A 19,141-nucleotide genomic window follows, 5' to 3' on the forward strand; every position below is an offset into this window, starting at 1 on the left:
GCCCTGTTGTGCATGCTCCGCCGCGGCCAGTGACAACTAGCAGCCCCACAGCGGCTCGGCTATACCTCTGGAACCTCACCACCTTCTCCTATGACCACTATCCTGGAAGAGGAAGATGGATGACCCTAACAGTCTTTGTGTACCGGTCTCACCCAACCTCGGACAGTGAGTCACCAATTTTAACAGTGTTAAATAAACTTGTACTATACTAAGCTGGCGCCGCTCTCTCCTTTCTTGGATATATAAAGTGCCCTATCACTGGGATCAGAGAAGGAATAGTGCCACATTATTGGTGTCAGTGGTATGAATATTGTCCCATCATTGCTGTCAGTGGGAAAAAATAGTGCCTCATCATTGATGTTCCTTGGGGAATAGTACCCATCACTGGTCTCAGCTGAAGTTCCCTATTGTTGCTGATAATGGGCGGAGTTGTGTCTCATTGTTTGTGTCAGAGGGAAGAATGGGGTCCCAAGGGATTGTTATAAGCTGGCAAGGGGCAGCAGTTTATGAAGGACTGTCTTAGTTAGTTGACCATCTCTACTACAAGTAAAGGATTTTTTTCAGTGTTCTTGATATTACTTCTATAAAAAGAACATGTAGGAAATCCTTCAATTGTTTTTTACTGTTGATATATGACAATAACATGTAGCTGTTTACAGAAAACTGTTTTCCAGAGTAGAATTGACAGTGCTCTAATCTGATGTTTATGGTTCGCTCAAATTAACTATTTACAATATTCCTTTTATGCAAAATCTCAAATGATCTGTTTGATTTTACTGCATTACCCTATAAAATACAAGTTCCATGCACCATCTAGTGGTGTTTTGCCTAACACAAGTTATACAGTAAATACATTAAAAAAAGGTATACAATTGGTATGGCCTAGAAAATGAACATGACTGTAAAACTTCTATCACCATTTACCTCAAACTGTTCAATTTTGGGAGCCATCTTTACATTTTACTACGTTGTATACATTGCTTTAATTTGAAGATGTACCAAAACTCCCATGTTCTTAAATCACTCTAACAGAATTATTATGCATAATTAAAAACACGTCTGCCTTCGATATTTCAGGCTATTAAAAATGTAAAGAAAATGACATTTGTACATACTCCTAGTGACAAATGTCACCAGTACAGTTCTCATAAGGCCTATGCATATGACTGGCTCATCACTAGAATATAGTAAGCATGGATCTTCATCCATTAGTTTCAAGTTAATTGTTGTTCTATATTGTTGTAGTATACTAATGGCTTCTTTATTTACTCACTGTAAGCTTCTGTGCAATATGTTGTCACTTTATAAGGCCTCATGCACACTGGGCATAAAATATGCTGCTTATACAGGCATTTGGCTTTTCAGCCTCTAGAAGCAACTCTGTGTTAGCCTTTGTGTCTATGCATATTTGGGCATTTACAGGCATATTTGTAGAGGAGCGTTTACAGGCTAAAAAAAAAACATCATAGGCAAACTTCTAAACTGCCCATTCTCATACCCTCTAAACACCTATTCTGCAATTACTGTCCACCATCATACCCTCCACACCTCTGTCCAACATATTATTTAGGCTGGAACACCCTCTGTACTTTTCTCCTGCACATACTACCCGCTGTAATATCCTCTGCACTCCACTGCTACTGAATACAGTGTCTTACTGTCAGGGTGCCAGGAAACCAGACCGCACGAAGATGCAAGTAAAATAAAGCAGTTTATTAGAGCAACAACAATAAACACGCAGCAAGAGTGAGGAGTGAAATCAGGAACAACCAGGGTCAAGCCCAAAGTGGGTAGTCATCCAAGCCGGGATCGAGTCTAGAAGCGGGTATTTATCCAAGCCGGGGTCGACTCCAGAGGTGGGTCGTCTGCCGAGGCTGGGTTATTTACCGATGTGGTATTGAGAGCCAAGAAAGTCATCAGCCAAGCCAGGTCATGCACGAAGGAACACGGAGAACAGAAGACTGCTAGCAGTGATGCACCTTGGAGCACAAACACAAAGGCAAAGGACTGCAAGCCAAAAGGTGATAAAGGTGGCACAGTGGTGTAGTGGTTAGCACTTTCACCTAGCAGCAAGAGGGTTGCTGGTTCAAATCCCAACCACGACACTACCTGCCTGGAGTTTGCATGTTCTCCCTGTGCCTGCGTGGGTTTCCTCCGGGTACTCCGGTTTCCTCCCACACTCCAAAGACATGCTGGTAGGTTAATTGGATCCTGTATAAAATTGGCCCTACTGTGTATGTATGTATGAGTTAGGGACCTTAGATTGTAAGCTCCTTGAGGGCAGGGACTGATGTGAATGTGCAATGTATATGTAAAGCACTGCGTAAATTGACAGCGCTATATAAGTACCTGAAATAAATAAATAATATATAGTCAGGTGTGCAACATCATCACTGAGCGACGCCCAGGCAGCATGCAAGTGATGATGCAAACAGAGTTTATAAAAGACAGCAGCGTGCACATGTCCAAGAGGAAGGCAAGGTAAGACCTTGACACTTCCCCTCTAAAATACATTTTGAACATTGCAATATGTCCAGTTCTGCTCATTCTGGAATAGGCACACTTTGCTAGTAATAATAACAATCCAGAATCTGCAACTACAATCCCAGGATGCACCAGTCAACTGACAATTTTGCTGCACATTCGGGATTGCATGTAAATGCAAGAAAATGCATGTAATTGCATTAGAAAGTCGTATCCAGAACACACTCATTACCTGTAATGTAATGTAATTGCAATTAGCAATGAGTCAAGGGAACCCAGTTTGATTTGAGGCAGAGTTTGGCGACCATTACTAAAATTAGGGTGCCGAATCTGAAACGCTTTGAAGTCAATAGAGCCGAATGGTACAAAAAAAAAAAGTACCGGCCATTTTCTAGGCCAGGGGTCCCCAGAAGGCCCGCTTGTATGTTCTATCCGGCCCCCAGCTCATCCAGATACTGTCGAGACTGCAGGCACAGAACTGCCGGCCTTCTTGCTCCCCCCCCCCACACCCCCCGCTGTTCTCAACAGGAACAACCTGGATCTCGACACACATCAGACACAGCAACTCCCCCACACCCCTTCCTGATATGCCAGACATGCCGTGGATTGGTTGCCAGGACCGCCGGCGTCCAAGCAACCAGACGTCATCAGTTCAGCCCCTCCTGTCTCCCGCCCTCTGTTTAAATTAGTGATCCTTCCACAAACAGCCTCCTTGTGTAGCAATGGGCTGGAGCCACGAGGTGCAGGAGAACTATACTGAGCCAGTGACAGCAATGTTAGAAGCAGATGCACGACTTTACTTGAATGTTTCTAACACTAAGGACACAAATTTCTAGGAGACTCTGATGGGGACACATATGTGGGGGAGACTCTGATGGGGGACACATATGTGAGGGGAGACTGATGGGGGACACAGATGTGCAGAAAAGCTCTGATGGGGAAACAGCTGTGCAGAAAGGCTCTGATGGAGACACAGAAGTGCGAAAATGCTCTAATGGGGGACACAGATGTGCAGAAAGGCTCTAATGGGGACACAAATGTGGGGAAAGGCTTTAATGGGGGATACAAATGTGCAAAAAGGCTCTGATGGGGACACATATGTGTGGAAAGGCTCTGATGAGGGACATCGATGTCCTGAAAGGCTCTAATGGGGACACAGATGTGGGGAAAGGCTTTAATGGGGGACACAAATGTGCAAAAAGGCTCTGATGGGGACACATATGTGTGGAAAGGCTCTGATGAGGGACACCGATGTCCTGAAAGGCTCTAATGGGGACACAGATGTGTTGAAAGGCTCTTACGGGGACACAGATGTGCGGAAAGGTTTTGATGAGGACACAGATGTGTAGAGAGGCTCTGATGGGGACACAGATTTCGGAAAAGCTCTGATGGGGACACAGATGTGCGGAAAGGCTCTGATGGGGACATAGATGTGTGGAAAGGCTCTGATGGGGACACAGATATGCTGAAAGGCTCTGATGGAGATACAGATGTGCGGAAAGGCTCTGATGGGGACACAGATGTGTTTTTTTCTAAAGGGGACACGGATGTGCAGAAAAGCTTGAAAGGACACACAGATGTGTAAGAGACTCTGACTGGGACTCAGATGTGCGGAAAGTCTCTAAAGGGGACACAGATGTGCAGAAAAGCTCTGATGGGGAAACATGTGCAGAAAGGCTCTGTTGGGGAAACAGATGTGCAGAAAGGCTCTGATGGGAAAACAGATGTGCAAAAAGGCTCTGATGGGGTAACAGATGCTCAGAAGGCTCTGATGGGGTAACAGATGTGCAGAAAGACTCTGATGGGGAAATAGATGTGCAAAAAGGGTATGGTGGTGTTATTTCAATTTTATTCATTCATTTATAAATAACTAGATTTTTCGGCCTGCGAATATTTGTATCTACAATGTGGCCACCAAACTAAAAATTTGGCTACCCCTGTTCTAGGCTAATAATCATCATTTACTGCAGACCCACATCAATTAATATGAACAGAAGCTGAAGAAAAAAAAACCTGATCTGCTCCAGATGCTTAGTAGCACTGAATGACATCTCACAGGGCTCCTAAGCTTAACCTCCCTGGCGGTGATCCCGAGCGTGACTCGAGGTTGATTTTTTCTATCAGGAGCGGTAACCCCGAGTCACGCTCGGGGTAGTATTGCAGAGTGCCAGCGGAGCCCCATTAGCTCCCCGAGTCAATGCACTTACCTTGTCCCGGCGATCCAGCGATGTCCTTTGCTTCGATCGCCGGGTGACCGGCGTCTGACTTCCTGGTTCCGTTCCCTGCGAGCAGAGGCGGCGCACGGGAGCGGAACTGGGCGGGAGTTTTGAAAAGTGAAAGTAAATAAAAGAGGTGATACACTGTAATCTGAGAGGATTACACTGTATCACCACAGATTACCACACATCTGACAGTACAGTGCCCCTTCTTACATTATAGTTGTGATTTGTGCCCAAAAAAATATATATATTATGGCATCAAAAAAGCGCCAGTCTAAAGCGCTTTTGGACCAGCTGAGTGACAGCGGCAGCGACCCGGAGGGGCTCGCGGAAGTGAGCGATAGCAAATCATGCGGTGATTTGTCGTCTGACACTGACACGGATCTGGCAAGTGACAACGGCGATGACCCTGCACCTGACCTGAGCGATGTGCGCACTTGGTGCGCTATTGATTGCGATGCGGACCAGGTAGCGCCCCCAAGATTCCCGTTCACCGGATCACCTGGGATGAAGGTAGATGTCGAGCGTGACAATCCTCTGGCATACCTGCAATTATTCCTCACTGAGGAGGTAATTGAAATAATTGTCACGGAGACGAATTGCTACCAAGAGCAGCAATCTGCTATGCTGCATGCCAGGCTTTCCCGAAGCAGAAAGTGGGAACCGGTGACGAAAGAGGACATGTGGCTGTTTCTGGGACTCCTCTTTCTTCAGGGGTTGGTGGGGAAACCGTTCCAGAAATGGTACTGGACCACCAACAGGTTACTGGCCACTCCATTCTTTGGCACCATGATGTCTGAGTATCGCTTCTCCCTGACTATGAAGTATTTCCACTTCACAAACAATGAGGAGTTTGATGAGGCCACGCATCCTGCGCCCAAACTGAAAAAAATCTGGGAGGTATTGAAAATTATTGTGGCCAATTTCCAGCGGACCTATGTGCCAGAAAGGGACGTCAGCATGGATGAGAGTTTGATGGCCTACAAGGGTCGCCTAAGCTGGATTTAGTACATCGCATCCAAAAGAGCGCGGTTTGGCATCAAATCATATATGCTCTGCGAGTCATCCACGGGGTACATATGGAATTCGGTAATTTACACCGGCAAAGGCACTAAATTCAACCCCAGGTACAGCGGCTATGAGATGGCCACATCATCCGTCCTTACACTTCTGGAGCCATTGCTGAACCAGGGATATTGTGTGACCACGGACAACTTCTATACGTCCCCGGAACTATATGATGTTTTGCTACAAAATAGAACCGACACATATGGTACCGTTAGGCCTAACCGACGAGACATGCCATCTTTGTTTGCCAAAAAAAAACTAAAAACAGGAGAAATGGTTGCCTGGCAGAAGGGTAAGATGATGGCAATGAGATGGCGAGGCAAGAAGGATTTGTGTCTCATGAGCACTGTGCACACTACCTCCACTGCCATGGTCCACACAAAATGTGGGACAGATGTGCTGAAACCACAGGTCGTGATTGACTATAACAAAACAATGGGAGGTGTCGACAGAGCCAATCAGGCCATGACCTTCTATCCTGCTATGCGAAAACAGCAAAAAAAATATTATAAAAAAATATTCAGACATCTTCTGGAACAATGTCTATGGAACGCTTACATCCTGCACAAAGCCAACAGTGACAAGCCTCTTGCTCATTCCAAGTTTGTCTGGAAGGTGGCTGAGCAGATTTTTGTAAAGCACCAGACACCATCAGGAGTTGTAAATAGACCTGGACGTCGCGCTGTTGACGTGGTCAACCCAGAGCGTCTGACCGGCCGTCACTTTGCAGACTATATCCCGCCAACTGCAAAAAAGGCAGCACCGACCAGGATGTGTGTTGTTTGCTGCTCAAAACGCGATAGAAATGGAAAGAAAGTCCGAAAGGAAACCAGGTTCCATTGTCCTGATTGTGACGTCGGACTTTGTGTTGTTCCTTGTTTCAAAATTTATCACACGCAGCATGTGTATTGAATTTTCTTTCTTTGACAAATTTCCTTATTTACTACATTATTGAATAAAATTACATTATTTATGAGATTATAATTCATGATTTTGTGTTTCAAAATTTATCATATCTGGGATGTCTACTAGAGTCTTGTTTTGGTCAGGTTTAAGTCAGTAATTACTAAGAATTGTAGGCCTGTAATACATAACACCAAATTTCCATGCAAATAATTGTACCGCTTTTGGTATAAACTTCCAGACATAATCATACCGCCAGGGAGGTTAATGTCAACAAAGGGTCTCCAGGGTGACGTCACTGATAGAATATGGATATGACCATACTTGGCCAGTGACATGAAAGAAATTCCTGTGATGTCACTGAACAAGTATAATCAATGTGCATTTTGGGGGTACATTACATTTTTTTCCCTGTGTTTTTGCGTGAGGTTCTCCCTTACAATCAATATATGAATATTGAGGGGACTGCATGTTTTTTTTTCAACTGGAATTCATTTTTCAATATATTAAATTGAATACCAGACCTGAAAGGTCTAATGTGAATATTGGCAACTGGGATGATTTTTTTTATTCTACAATCCCGAACCCCTGTGTTTACATTCTGCTATCAAATGGTATTTCCTGGCTGACAGGAGACTGTGTAGAGCCAGGGATGATTCACGGTTAATAGAACACCAACCAGCTGCTGGCTTCCTAACAAGCAGCTCGAGGGGAAACTGTCATTTTAGCTGAAAATTTAGCAGAGGTAGTGGAACCTCTATGAACACCAATTTAGTTCTGCCATTCCCAAACCTCTGAACAAAAGCTCCGGAGATCTATCATATGGCATCACTTTGAGGCCTTTGGTGAAAAAAGTCATGAAACATCCAACTCCCACTGTCCATACACCTTGCTTGCTACATTAATTTCTGTGGCTGGGATCCCATATCCCTGGATACTGATGTCATCATAAATACAGACACGCAATAGGAATGGATGGAGTAAGCAGAAATGTTCTCTGTGCATGTTGTTCAGCTTTGGACAGTGGCCCAGAGCGAAGATCTCAGGAGCAGGACTAAAAGTCAGTATTTTGGTATGTGACCATAGATTTCTTAAGAACTTTAGGCTGGAAGCAATCAACCAGAAGAGGAAATAATATGAGGAAGACCTCTGCACTGTGTACAAAGTGTATGGATATTCTTGGGCTAACCAACAGCAGTGTAATTCTAGTGCGGACAGTGAAAAACTATACAAAATGAATACAATATTGCATAGACAGAACTCTTATTTACCTTAGTTCATTTGTTGCTCATCAATGAAGTGGTTCAGTTCTAAACACTTGTCAAAAATGTAGTTTAATTTCTGCAACATTATATCAATTCTGGATAGTAGTTCACTTTCTTCAGTAATTGATTAATTTAAGTGTCGGTTCACACTATGGCGACACGACTTCGGGCGAGTTATGCCGTTACCCGTGCACAGCGACTTCGGCACGGCTTGCAACGACTTAACATAATGGAAGTCAGTGCAAGTCGCTCCGATATCGCCCCGAAGTAGTGCAGGAACCTTTTTCTAATTCAGAGCGACTTGAGTCGCTCCTATTAGAACGGTTCCCATTGCAGAGCACGGTCCGCTACTTGTCAGGCGACCAAGTCGCCTGACAAGTCGGAACAGTGTGAGCCGGAACTCACTGTGATAAGCACAGGAATCTTCAAAGACATAAAATTAGACTAAAACTTAGTTCCTTAGTGGCCAAATGCAGTGATTTCTTTTTAAACCACTTGCTAACAGTACATTTACTGCTAGTGAGCAGCACAGCCAAGTACTGCGACGCACCCGCACATCTCGGGGTACTTCCTGGATTAGCAGCACGCTGATCTGTAATGTGATTGGACACAGCACTAATTTGTCAGCAGGTTACTGCCAAACATTTTGGCTGTATACTACCTGATTGGCCTTGGCCAGTCACAACACAGATCAGTATATGTTTGTAAACAAAATACACAGGATTCGTCTGTTATTTCCTCCCTCTTCATTCTAGGAGAGAAAAAAGACAGGTCTGTGTGAGTACAAGCAGCACAAGTACAATTGCATACAGCTGTTAGGCACATTTATCCCCTTGATTGCCCTTCACAGCTAATATTTTGATTGCCCTGTCATCCAGCCACTGCCATTAGTACAGCGTCAGTGTACAGTATTACCACTAACCACTGTGCCCAGACTCTGGCTGGGCAGCAGCCTGGGAGTCAGCACAGCCTAGCTGGGTGACAGCCCAGGAATCAGCACAGCCCGTCTGGGCGGCAGGCTTGAAATAAGCACAGCCCGGCTGGGCGGCAGGCCTGGGAATCAGCACAGCCCAGCTTGGGCAGCTTGCAGCAGATCATAAGCACTCTTGGCAGAAGGCAGCAGTTTACCAGTGGCAAGCTTGGCAGTAGACGGCAAGTCACCAGCGGCAGCCTTGGCAGAGGACGGGAGGCTGAACCCCATCTGCAAGCATGGAGGCAGGCTGAACCCCACCGGCAAGCATAGAGGCAGGCTGAACCCCATAGGCAGGCAGCATGGAAACAGATTGGACCCCCATCAGCAGACAGCATGGAGGAGGAATGGACCCCATCAGCAGATAGCACAGAGGAGGAATGGACCCCGTCAGCAGGCAGCATGGAGGAGGAATGGACCCCATCAGCAGGCAGCATGAAGGTGGAATCGACCCCATCAGCAGACAGCATGGAGGAGGAATAGACCCCATCAGTAGGCAGCATGGAGGAGGGATGGATCCCATCAAAAGGCAGCATGGAGGAGAAATGGACCCCATCAAAAGGCAGCATGGAGGAGGAATAGACCCCATCAGCAGGTAGCATGGAGGAGGAATGAATCCCATCAGTGGGCAGCATGGAGGAGTAATGGGCCCCATCGGCAGGGAGCATTGACAGTGGCAGAGTTGTATGAGCAGGAGAAAAGTTCTGTTTCTTTTTTGGCTTAAATACTGGGGTCCTGCAAGTAATTGCATAGTGCTGACCAGAGTGTACTGCTGATGGAAAAGTAGTAACAGTACTGGGGAGCATAGAGGAAAGAGTAACAGAAGTATAGGAAGAGGTCTGAGAGGTTGCTATGGGTAACGATACTGCAGGGGGAGCCTTCTATGGATTACATGCAGAGGAAGTGTGGTTACTGAGAGCAGAGTACTAATCTACAGTGGGTAAAGAACATTCAGTAGCAGCTGTGGTTTCTAAGGGTAACAAAGGAAGAGATTCTTGATGTTTAGCATCAGATCTGACTTTGTGTGAATCTAACCCTGGGGATAGGATCTCTGACCAGGCTTGTAGCAGAGGCTGAACTAAGGTAAATGTGTCTTTCCCTTGCTCAATTAAACAGTGCACAGCAGTAATACAATCTAACATCACCTGTTGTGAATAGGCTAAATACTGAAAAAAAAAAAACCTATACAATGTCTCAGCAGCCATCCCAAAAATCCAGCCTGAAACATAGTAAAAGGAGAGGTGAAAACATCATGGTCCTGAGAGGTAAACGGAAATAACAATTCAGAACAGACCCAAATCAACGTCTGTATTTCACTAAAGGAAAATCTGCCCTCATCAACTAAAGCATGTGCTGTTAAAATGTTTCCCAACAGTTGCTCATATGTTAGACCCTGCCAAAATGGGTAATACAAGTCATAGGGCTCTTTCACACTATCCGTCCGTCAGACGGGCTCCGTTTATCTCAGCGGGCGATCCGCTGAGCAGGAGGATGACAGCTGTTCTCCACGCTGTGTGTGGAGACACAGCTGTCAGTTCCCCATACATCTCTATGGGGGAATCGGATGGGAATGGACCGTCGGTCCGTTCTCATCCGATCCCATCCGATCCGATACGCTGGACGGATGAAAGTAGGGTTTCCATCCATCCAGATTTGATGGATCAGATGTCAGCAAACATGTCTCCACTGACATCCGATTCCCCATAGGGATGCATGTGGGGACCGTTCAGATCCGCCAAAAAAACGGACAGGCAGATCTGAACGGTCCACCTGTGTGAAAGCGGCCTTAATTTCCTATTGCAAATTAAACATGACAAATAACCTTTTCTCTAAGCATCTTGAGAAAAGGGGAAGTAAATACTCCAAGCAAATGGCCCCCAGTTCCCGGGTGTAGCTGCTCTGGTCATTAGCGGGCCTTAGTGTTGTCAGAAATCAACAGCTGGGAGACCAGATATATGTAGCTGCATCAAAAAACTGGGACCAGACTATGTACGTATAAAAATGAGATTTATTTACAGTGAACAATAACCACACACCAACAGCAATAAACATGAGAACACATAAAAATCAAAACTAAATGACAAAATGCCTAACCATTAACCTAACAAACTAACTGTTTACATACAAATGTACACAAATGAGAAATACACAAAGGTAGGGGAGAGCAGGGAGAAGATAGGAAAGGGGGAAACCAACCTGGGATGGGAACAAAGCAGCAGGATACTGGATGCAGAGTTATAAGATCAAGAGAAAATGGCTACAGAGTCAGGCAGCAGCATGACAAATAGGATACAAGCAGGAGCAGCCAAAACACTGAGGCAAGGAGTAATAGCAAAGGAGGGACTTAACCTTCCTAGCGGTATTCCAGAGTGTGGCTCGGGGTTACATTTCACTGTCAAAAGCGGTAACCCCGAGCCACACTCGGGGTACCACCAGAAGCATCGCTGGATCCTGGTAGAGGGGTTACTTACCTTGTCACCGGGATCCAGCGATGTATGCGGGCAGTGTGCTGCGACGGTTCTTCCTCCCGATGCTCTCTGTGCCCCAGCTTTCATCTCCTGTGACGTGACGCTCGCAGGGGGGTGGAACCGGCGGCAAATTCAAAAGTAAAACACACCAAAAACACTGATACATAGCAAAATAAAATAAATTCACATTAGATTGCCCCCAAGTACCCTTTTCTGCAGTTTTACTGTACTTTTTATGTATATATATATATATATATATATATACTGTGAGGAGTTAGCTCGGTAGCGGGGTTCGTTACACATAGAGACAGCCGAGGAGTGGTTGAAAACAACAGTCTATGGTTTATTCTTCCAATTTTCTTCAAACAAGTGCAAGCATCCAAAACAGCATAATTCAAAAACAAACATAAAATAAACCCTGGCCACTTGGGGCGTCTACCTTCACACACAGGAACCTACCTATGGTGTCTGTCCCAACCTACTGCTGGGCAGACACTGCTGGTCATACAGCAGAAAACCAATGGTCTTCGTTTTCTTTTCACACAGAAAAAATCCAACACTTCACCTTCAGAAGTCTTTCAGTACACTGCTCTCCTTAACGCACACAGCTTCAGGAGGCTCTCAGCTCACTGCTCTTCTTAACGCACACAGCTCCAGGAGGCATTCAGCTCACTGCTCTCCTTAACGCACATAGCTCCAGGAGGCATTCAGCTCACTGCTCTCCTTAACGCACACAGCTCCAGGAGGCATTCAGCTCACTGCTCTCCTTAACGCACACAGCTCCAGGAGGCATTCAACTCACTGCTCTCCTTAACGCACACAGCTCCAGGAGGCATTCAATCAGTAGTCATCCTCTGGATAACTTATAGAGGCCTTAATTGCCTCATCCTGAATAGCTGAAGCTTTTTCAACGTCCTTACACCTTTCTGGCTACCTCTGCAGCTGACACCCTATAGTAATTGGTGAATTGTCTACACAAGGCAGAAATGTATCATACCCAAGATGTTATAAAGAAGAACGCACAGTAAAAAAAAAAAAATTATATGTAAATAGTTGGTTTGGGCTGCTCATTCTTAAGAATTACATGCAAAATAATTGTACTGCTTTCAGCACCTAAAATCGGAAAGAATCATACCGCCAGGGAGGTTAAATACTCTCCCAGCAGGTGTGGCCAAGTGAAGCTGATCACTGGAAACTGCAGGCTTCTTCAAGACACCTGATGTTGGACACTAAACTTGCAGCTTTCCACCTAGAGGACCACAATGCCACCGGCAGGCAAACTCAATCCTAACAACCCGTTTTCCCCCCCCCCCCCCCCCATTCACAGCCCAGCTAAGGGTTCAGGTAGAAACAGCTAATTTAACAATGCCCCTTGACTTTTTTTTTAGCTTTTTTCACCAAACACCTCTATAATTTGTGTACCAAATTAATGTCTATGCCCAGTACACAGGTGCCAAGACAAATTCACACTTTGCCAGGCTATTTGAGTGGAAACATATCACAGTTTCCGAATCTAAAACTTTTTTGGGCCTAACCCTTAAAATGTGCATTACAAAAGAGAATGAATTGCGGTCAAATTGGTCCACAGACCAGTTTCATTATATGCTTATCTTCTCTGCTGCAATGGCCAGGAGAAGATAGGAGACAATAATGCATTTTAGTGACAATACCACATTCGACCCCCCATAAATTGCCTGTCCAAGGAGATTTGCAGACGTGTATACAACCCAAAGAAACATTTGCATAGACGAATTCCTTGTACATTTTACTGGCAGGCTTGAAATTAGGCAATATCCCCCCAACAGGCATGTCAGATATGTGGTCAAAATGTGTAAATTCTGTGAGAGGGCCACAGGCTATACATACTGCTTTAGAATTTATGAGGGAAAAGACAGTCAAATTGAGCCCCCCAGATGCCCAGACTACATGGGGAGCGGTATTAACATAGTGTGAGGCTTATTGTCACTCGTGTTCTGTATAGGGGTATCAGCTATACGTGGACAAATTATATTCAAGCGTGACACTTTTTTGACATTTGTTCCCCAACGACTCAATAATGCCCCACTTAGAAGAGGGAGGAGGCCTCCTAGTGCAATGAAGAACTACTTGGAGTGAAATGGAAAAACAAACTGGATGTTATTATCTTGTCTTCCATTCACCTAGACACAAATACTGTATAATCGTATCATTCACATGTCCACGAGTATTTAGCCTCTCGCAGAGCTAGACATTGGTACAAAAAAGTGTCTATATAATTATTTTAATTGGCTTTATACAATGTGTAGGTTACAAAGCAACTGAAAGAAATGGATCCTTCCTATAATTTCAGGAAGCTGTGGTCTCAGCCATTTTGTATTCAGAAGGCACTTTCGCCCAAAGCCCAAATTCAGATGTAGTTACCTGGCTGCATGAGAGGCATTTTCCAGATGTCCTCCAGCTACCCCAACACAAAAGTCACCGCAAATAAAGATATTGTGTCTGTGGTAAATGCAGAAGGTGCAATGCCCTTTTTTTTGTCCCCCTATCCTGGCCAACTTGGCCCCTGCATCAAGGACTGCTTCTGTCGCTTCCACACCGCAATGGACTATTAATCTAGGGTACAGCATGGCACAAAAAAAGGGGTCCACACAATTGTGCACAAATATACATGGAATTTCACCCCAAAAGACATTTTGCTACTTCTCCTAAGTATGGGGCTACCACATGTGAGAGACTTTTTGGTAGCCTAGCCACGTACAGGGGCACAAAATCCAATGACCACCTCCAGGCTTTCAAGGGGTGTTAACTTCACAATGGATTTCCTGACTACCAATGACATTTTCGGAGGTCCTAAAATGCCAGGACAGTATAAACACCCCCAAAATTACCAATTTTTGGAACGTAGACAACCCAAGGTATTTGCTGAGAAGCATGTTGAGTCTTTATTTTTTGCCACAAGTTGGAGGCACTTATTACTCCTCCTACTTATCATACGTAATTCAATTTATCAGTCCCGTCCACTCAAATCCCCTTGGAACATTTCCTTCTTGTTTCTCCAAGTTGGAGGCATTTAAATCCCAGGATAGTAAAAGCATCCCCCAAATTACACCTTTTTAGAAGGCAGACTCTCAAAAGTATTTGCTAAGAGGCATGGTGAGTATTTTGCAGATCTCATTTGTTGCCACAAGTTCATGGAAAATGAAGAAAAAAAACAAAAATGTATTCTTCATTTTCATTTTTCAAAACCTTGTGGCAAAAAATGAGATCTGCAAAATATTTACAATAGGCTCCATTCACTGTTCCATGCTCAGCGCTTTTCAAAAAAACTTTGCTAAAATACCGCATGAGTTATTGAGTTATGAGATATTTTAGTAGTGAAAACATATGGTAATTTAACACCTGGCAGTAGCTGGCATATTTATTTACATTGACAAATAGACGTTGTTGCTCAGCTGCGCGTAATCACGTAGATCTATGTGTTTATGTGCAAGCGGTCTCGTGATTAGACACAGCGGGAGCCAGACCGTTGGAGGAGTGGTTTCGATCGCCGCCGGTCTCCCGCGATCTTCAGAGAAACTGACAGGTACCATATGTACCTTTGCAGACAGTATCTGCTTCACATAGTGTATGCCGTACCATTTATGTTATTCTTGTATGATGCTTTTTGATTCTGTATCATTAAAAATTGTTTTCATTGTATACTAAATTGTTATATACATGTTGTTTCAATACCGCTGCAACAGTGCCTTAAACATCCCATTGGGGAATCTTCTCGTCCATTTCAAAAGATTATGGCAACAAAATGTGTCAAGGCAGAGCAATAGCATGGGGTGGAAGAAAAAGCCGGCTGCTGCTTCACACCGAGCAGCTCCACAAGTGAGCCGGCGGAGCTGTATATAAGCAATGGCTGCCTTCATGGCCTCATAAGATGTTTTTATTGTCTGCATGCTTTTATTAGTTTGATTGAAGTAGCTTTCTTCATTTTAATAAAATCTTTTGCAAGGTTTTACACAGACCTCAGTGTTTTTTTCCTATCGGCACTAACCCACTGTGGAGATGGAGAGTACTAAAGGGAGCGGTAAACAGAAGTCTCAATGTGGTCTATAATGATCTTCTCATTAACCCATTTAGGAGGAGGTGGAAGAGAGAGCAGTGTGCTGGATGATATTAATATTGTATATTTAAGCACTTATGCCTTCCAGAAAGGCAATTATTACTGGTAAATATAGAGTATTTACTTTTTTTTAGGGGGAAGGTGGTAGGTGTCACTGGTGGATTATCTGCTTTTTTTGGTGGTGGAATGCGTTTTTTGACGGACTTACATTTATATTTTTACATTTGCACATGATTAAAATGGAAGTGATTTTGGACAGTTTTATATATATTTGAACACTGGTGGGAATATGCTTTTAAACAACAAATGGACACTTTACCTTTGAGGCAGATTTTTTATTTATAGTTTATTTATTTTTTTCACTTTGCAACATTTTGGAAGTGTTTGGTAAAGGTCTGATACACTGTATTTTTTATTTTTTTCAGGTTCATTATCCAGAGCGCTGGGCTTATGTTGGGTGTTCCTTTACTGAACATACAATAATTATCAAATGTCAGATTTCAATTCGTCTGACCACTGAACAGTTTTCCACTTTGCAACACACCACTTTAAAGCGGAGTTCCGCTTCCCACTCCAAAAATTAAAAGTCAGCAACTACACATACTAGGACACTTACCTGTCCTGAAGTCCAGCGATATCGGCACCCAAGCCAATGTTTCCATCGGCTGTTGGGTGCTGCCACCGCTACTGCCGGTAAGGGAATCCAGCAGTGAAGCCTTTCGGCTTCACGGGCGGGTCCCTACTGCGCATGCGCGAAGTGCGCTGCGCATTCCTACTGGCTCAGCGGCAGAGGATGGAGGAGGGGGCCGAGCTTCCGAGGGACGGCGCCGCAGCGCCATATCCTGGAAGTGGGGAAGGATATCTGTCTAAGACAGGTACCAGTTCCCCCCTGTACACTGAAAGGTGCCAAATGTGGCACCGAAGGGGGGGGAGGAAACAAAAGAGTGGAAGTTCCACTTTTGGGTGGAACTCTGCTTTAAGTGAGCTTTGGCCCAGAGAAGACAGCAGTATTTCTGGCTCATGTTCAGATATGGCTTCTTCTTTGCATAATAGAACTTTACTTTATGTTTTTGGATTGTATGGCAAACTGTGTTTACAGACAGTGTTTTTTTGGAAGAATTCCTGATTCCATGCAGTGATATCCATCACAGAATCCTGCCTATTTTTGACACAGTGCCTTCGGAGGGCCCGATGATTACGGGCATCCAATATTGCATTCCAGCCTTGTCTCTTGCGCTCAGAGATTTCTCCAGATTCTCTGAATCTCTTGATGATTTTATGTACTTTAGATGATGATATTCACTATATTACCAAAAGTATTGGGATGCCTGCCTTTACATGCACATGAACTTTAATGGCATCCCAATCTTAGTCTGTAGGGTTCAATATTGTGTTGGCCAAACCTCTGCAGCTATAAAAACTTCAACTCTTCTAGGAAAGCTGTCTACAAGGTTTAAGAGTGTGTCTATGGGAATGTCTGACCATTCTTCCAGAAGTGCATTTGTGAGGTCAGGCACTGATGTTGGGAAAAAGACCTGGCTCCAAGTCCGTGTTCTAATTCATTCCAAAGGTGTTCTGTTGGGTTGAGGTCAGGGTTCTGTACAGGCCAGTCAAGTTCCTCCACCCCAAACTTGCTCATCCATGTCTTTATTAACATTGTTTGTGCGCTGGTGCACAGTCATGTTGGAACAGGAAGGGGCCATCCCCAAACTATTCCCACAAAGTTGGAAGCATGAAATTGTCCAAAATGTCTTGGTATGCTGATGCCTTAAGACATGGATGAACAAGTTTGGGGTGGAGGAATTTGACTGGCCTGCACAGAGTCCTGACCTCAACCTGATTGTACACCTTTGGGATGAATTAGACCACAGACTGTGAGCCAGGCCTTCTCTCATTAGTGCCTCGCCTCACAAATGTGCTTCTGGAACAAGGGTCTTCAAACTATGGCCCTCCAGCTGTTCAGGAACTACAATTCCCATCATGCCTTGTCATGTCTGTGAATGTCAGAGTTTTACAATGCCTCATGGGATGTGTAGTTCCACAACAGCTGGAGGGCCGTAGTTCGAGGATCCCTGTTCTGTCGGCTTTTTTTCTCAGAAAATAGGTACAGGAACTCAAACACTGCCCCCAAAAAAACCCTCACCCCTCGCCCCCACACACACACAAACCCTCCAAAGAGCATCAAATAGTGGGTGCGGTCAAATTTCCCTAACAGTGGGAGGGTCTTAAAAGGGCAAAAAATCCTAGGAGTGGATTATGTACAGAGTGCAGAGTTCAGGGGGGTTTACACACAGAGTGCAAAGTTTGGAGGTGCACTATGTACATAGTGCAGAATTCAGGGGTGCACTACACGTAGAGTTCTGCCCTCTTTCACAGCTTCTTACCTCTGTACATCCCATCATCCACATCTCATTTTCACCCCTCTTCAGCTCTGACCTCTGCATGCAACCCCTCCCCCCCCCCCATCTTCTCCTCACTTCCTTAAAAGCTCCACCATCTTCTACATGTCTTACTTTTGTTGCTGTATTAAGCTGAAGCACCCAGTTGGCTCTAGTACCCCTCACACACTGTAGTTGGCTCTGCCTCTCTCACTTCCTGGGAGATCATCCAGTGGGGGTGTCTGCATCTGCACTGCACCCCGGGCACCTGCATCTCCCTTGTCCCCATCATGCACTCAGTAGGAGCCACTCAGAAGATCAGATCTGTGGATGCCAATGGAAGACAAGCTGTCACTTGTAAACACAGAAGCTGGACTTCTGTGTTTACAAGTGATGGTGGTGATTGGGGAGCAGAGGGCCTGAGCCAGAGGTGGTGGAACTCAGTTCCACCAAGTTCCAGCTGAAAAAAAGGCCTGTCTGGCAGAATGGTCAAACATTCCCATAGAAACACTCCTAAACCCTGTGGACAGCCTTCTGAGAATATTTGGATCTGTTATAGCTGCAAAGGGTGAACCAACTGAATATTGAACCCTACAGACAAGGACTGGGATGCCATTAAAGTTCATATACGTGTTACAGCAGGTGCTCCAATACTTTTGGTAAAATAGTGTATTTAAAGTCTTTGCTATTTCATGCTGAGGAATGCCATTTTGAAATAGTTCAATTTTTAGATGCTACTTTCACAGATCGGTGAGCCTTTGCCCATCTTTACTTCTGAGGCACTCTGACTCTCTAAGATGCCTTTTTTATACCAAGTCATGTTAGGCAAGCCATAGACAGAGCAAATTTCTTTCCTGCATGATTCCTCTATCAACACAGACAGTGCTGACAAGAAACCCTCCTGCCAAGCCCTTGTCTGTTCCAGGCAGGGGGGAAGACTGTGATTATTGCTACCAGCTACAGCAACTACAAGCGATAATCGCAAGGGAATCTGGCAGGCTGGTTGTACCCAAGTTGATCGATCGACCAACAGCCTGCCCTCACACGGTTCGAATATCGGCCGGTTCAGAGCAACAGATTTGAACTGTCTATGGCCGGCCTTACTGACATGTTGCTAATTAACCTTATTAGTTGCAAAATGTTTTTCCAGTTCTTCCTAGTTAGTAACCATTACTTTGCCCAATTTTTGTTGCCCTATCCCAACTCGTTTGAGTCGTGTTGCTACCATTAGTTTCAAAATGACCTTATTTTTCTGAGGTCTATGATATGTGACCTGTTAGCTATAATCCAAAT

The 19,141-nt window shown here is 44.7% G+C and overlaps 1 protein-coding gene across 1 annotated transcript in view; it reads left to right on the forward strand.

Moving 5' to 3' along the window:
- Positions 1-4,090: 4,090 nt before the first annotated feature.
- Positions 4,091-19,141, forward strand: part of EXO5 (exonuclease 5) — a gene marked incomplete at its 5' end in the record, with an annotated part of 84,718 nt that continues 69,667 nt past the window's right edge. Inside the window, 1 exon segment of the mRNA XM_082246366.1 lies at positions 4,091-4,231. Coding sequence (XP_082102492.1) covers positions 4,091-4,231 — 141 coding nt within the window.

The sequence above is a fragment of the Pelophylax lessonae genome, assembly GCF_965119305.1.
Source record: "Pelophylax lessonae genome assembly, chromosome: 2".
Lineage (NCBI taxonomy): Eukaryota > Metazoa > Chordata > Amphibia > Anura > Ranidae > Pelophylax > Pelophylax lessonae.